The sequence below is a fragment of the Sinocyclocheilus anshuiensis genome, unplaced genomic scaffold (genome assembly GCF_001515605.1).
Source record: "Sinocyclocheilus anshuiensis isolate Anshui unplaced genomic scaffold, SAMN03320099.WGS_v1.1 scaffold775, whole genome shotgun sequence".
Lineage (NCBI taxonomy): Eukaryota > Metazoa > Chordata > Actinopteri > Cypriniformes > Cyprinidae > Sinocyclocheilus > Sinocyclocheilus anshuiensis.
The window spans coordinates 1,526,526-1,529,442 of NW_015552614.1; the positions used below are offsets into that span (position 1 = coordinate 1,526,526).

A 2,917-nucleotide genomic window follows, 5' to 3' on the forward strand; every position below is an offset into this window, starting at 1 on the left:
GTCTATGGGATTGACTCCCTTTTGCAGCCAGCCTCTAGCGGCCAGTTGATGAATTACAGTTTAAGTCACTTACGTGTTGGTTTCACGAGAGCGACCGGAAGGTTGCCCGCTTGGTCAAAACGGACCGGCTGTGAAATGGGGGCTGCATCCGAAAACTTAGGCAGCTGACTTGCTGCCTCATGAGGCAATGACTTTGCAGGCAGCGTTTTTGCACGAAGGCACCTCACGAAAATGTTTTCGGATAAGCTTCTGAGGCAGCTTAATGGTTTAATGAGAGTTTTCGGATGCAGCCGAGGTGTGTTAGATTTAAAGCAGCAGTGCGCAGACCGATTGGACATCAAAGTACCGCGAGAGCCATTCGAAAGCATGCGGAGCCATCTGCTCTCTGTAGCTCTCGCGGTGCTTTGATGTCATACAGCGATCAGTCTGCACATTCATTGCTGCTTCAAGTCGAACCGAGAAATGGACTTTGGTCGAACACACTCCTGTCCACCAGCTCGCAATTTCTCTCTCTCTCTGCCCAGATCCCCCCCCCTCGGATCTAGACAACTCACATAAATGACATATTTTGATTCAAAACGGCGAATTTCGTCAAAAAGCGACTAGTTTGCTGGTATGCTTATTTTCAAAAAAAATTATACAATTAAAAATCTAGCACAAACTATCACTTTTCTTTTTTTTCCGTTTTAAGGAATATTCTCACAAGCACTTAGATGTTTAAGCACAATGTTTAAAAAAAAAAAAAATCACAGATTGTCGGAATGAAAAACATTATTTATTTTAATTTCTGATCACAGAACAACTAGCTTCTCATTAAGCGCGATCTGAGCTTGAGTGAGGTTCGCCAGGTAGGTCACCATCAACAGATCCTGCAAGGAAACAGAAGAGTCCGAGCACTTCAGAAACACCAGCACACAACAACGGTTCAATCTTTACAGGTTTCAAAGATTACTTTACTTTTTTTTTTTGTGATTTCCTGGATAAAGCTTTCTTAAAAATAATTTGGATTCAGGCAGATTGGCTGACATGCCATTAAAAACCATTTGTGAACCAGTTGGATCAAGTCACTGAAATTCACTTAAAAACATCACTATGACTATCACTATAAACATAATTTGCAATAACTAGCTGATGAAATATTTTAGAACACAAATAAAACATTCACTTTTTCACTAAAGGAATTTCATGCAAAACACAAAATTAAAAATATATTAATTAAAATATATTAATTCCGGATTTTTTTTATGACTGTGGAAACCCTGATATTAAAGCATGTCAAGCATACAGAATATCATATTGTACTGAACGTCACTCACATTAATGTTGGAGTTCAACATGCTCTCAAAGTCTTCTGCTGTAATCTTCGGCACTTTGTTCACAAGATCCATCAGGTAACGACCAACACTGTTATCTGCCATCACTTTACCAGACTAGACAAAAAAAAACATTTGAGTTATTAAACAATACTGGTAAGATCTTGTGTCACCATCCTACAAGACAGGTGCTGATTATACTTGTGGCTTCTTGAGAAATTATGTATTTATTATTAATGCATAAGATAATAATTAAATACACATTCAAACATTAAAGTCAAAGTCAAAGTCACTTTTATTGTCACATCACCAGGAAACTATACTCCTTATACATTTAAATTCTATATAATTCTATTACGCATTACATTATACACTATGTACATTTAAATACTATAATATTTAAGGTATATAGTATTTTTAGTCTAAATTACACTATATGGTAATATATAAATTAATATTAATAAAATATACATATTTATACTATATGTATTTTATTTATACACAAATTATAATATGCAGTCATCATTTATTTATTAAAAAAAAAAAAAAAAGTATTCTGTGCAGAAAAGCAATTGATTAATGCTTAGTAAGAACAGCCCTTGAAATTAAATTACTCTTAAAGCTGTAAGAAGATTAGACAAATTTCCTCAAACAAATAGGTCACCAAAAAGAATTAAAGTTATGTCCAAAAGAGACACTCACCAGTACATCTTCTATATATGAGAGCATAGTGGACAGCATTTCTTGTACGTGTCCTGCTGCACTGGCCACCTGGGCCAGGTCTGTGGTCAGTCCGTTGGTTCGACTGGGAGATGCACGAGTCCTCTGTAGAAGGTCAACTTAGAGAGAGGCGTTTAATCCATTATGAGAATGTGCTCAAAAGAAAATACGCGATTCTTAAAACATGCAACTATAACAACATTCCGATCCAAAATATTGTGTAAACCCGTATTAATGAATAATACACAAAAGAGTGGAAAAAATTCTGACCTCCAATGCGCTCTGTGTCATAGTAAATGTACTTGATTGTCAGGGGGGTGAACATGACACCAACTGTCTTGCCTGGAACGCCCATCTGTGAACTAACAGCACAAACAGCAAATAAATACCGTTACTGCAGCAGAGGAGAGCTGGTCATCAGCAAGAAATAATCTACCTTTGTCCAGATGATCTTACCTGACATAGGCACGGATGTTCATTTTGTTGCTCTGCAGTGCCGTGTCCACGGTCATGTGAATGGGGTTTGGCGCCTCTCGGCTGTAATACTCATGGATCAGAACGGAGTGCTCTGTGATGTCATATCCTGTGGCATACCTGCAAGACAAAAGATTACGCTTATGTAGCACTGCACGATTAATCGAATGCGATTGTCATGCGCATTTTGTTAAAAAAGCCGGTTCTGTAATCAGCAGTAAATCATCGCTTATGTTTGCATTTTAAAAGAATTGTTCACCCAAAATGAAAATTTGCTGAAAATGTAATCTCCTGCATGCCATCCAATATGTAGAGGAGTTTGTTTTTTAATGGATCATATTTGCAGAAATGTAGCATTACATCATTTGCTCACCAATGGATCCTCTGCAGTGAATGGGGGCCGTCAGAAT

General features: G+C 37.5%; 1 protein-coding gene across 1 annotated transcript in view; it reads right to left on the reverse strand.

Moving 5' to 3' along the window:
• Window positions 1–753: 753 nt before the first annotated feature.
• Window positions 754–2,917, reverse strand: part of LOC107665937 (eukaryotic translation initiation factor 3 subunit F-like) — a 16,642-nt gene continuing 14,478 nt past the window's right edge. The window contains exons 5-9 of the mRNA XM_016456999.1: window positions 2,490–2,627; window positions 2,304–2,395; window positions 2,016–2,152; window positions 1,317–1,430; window positions 754–869 (exon numbers count right to left, since the gene is read on the reverse strand). Coding sequence (XP_016312485.1) covers window positions 792–869; window positions 1,317–1,430; window positions 2,016–2,152; window positions 2,304–2,395; window positions 2,490–2,627 — 559 coding nt within the window. The 3' untranslated portion in view covers window positions 754–791. The remainder of the gene's footprint in view (window positions 870–1,316; window positions 1,431–2,015; window positions 2,153–2,303; window positions 2,396–2,489; window positions 2,628–2,917) is intronic.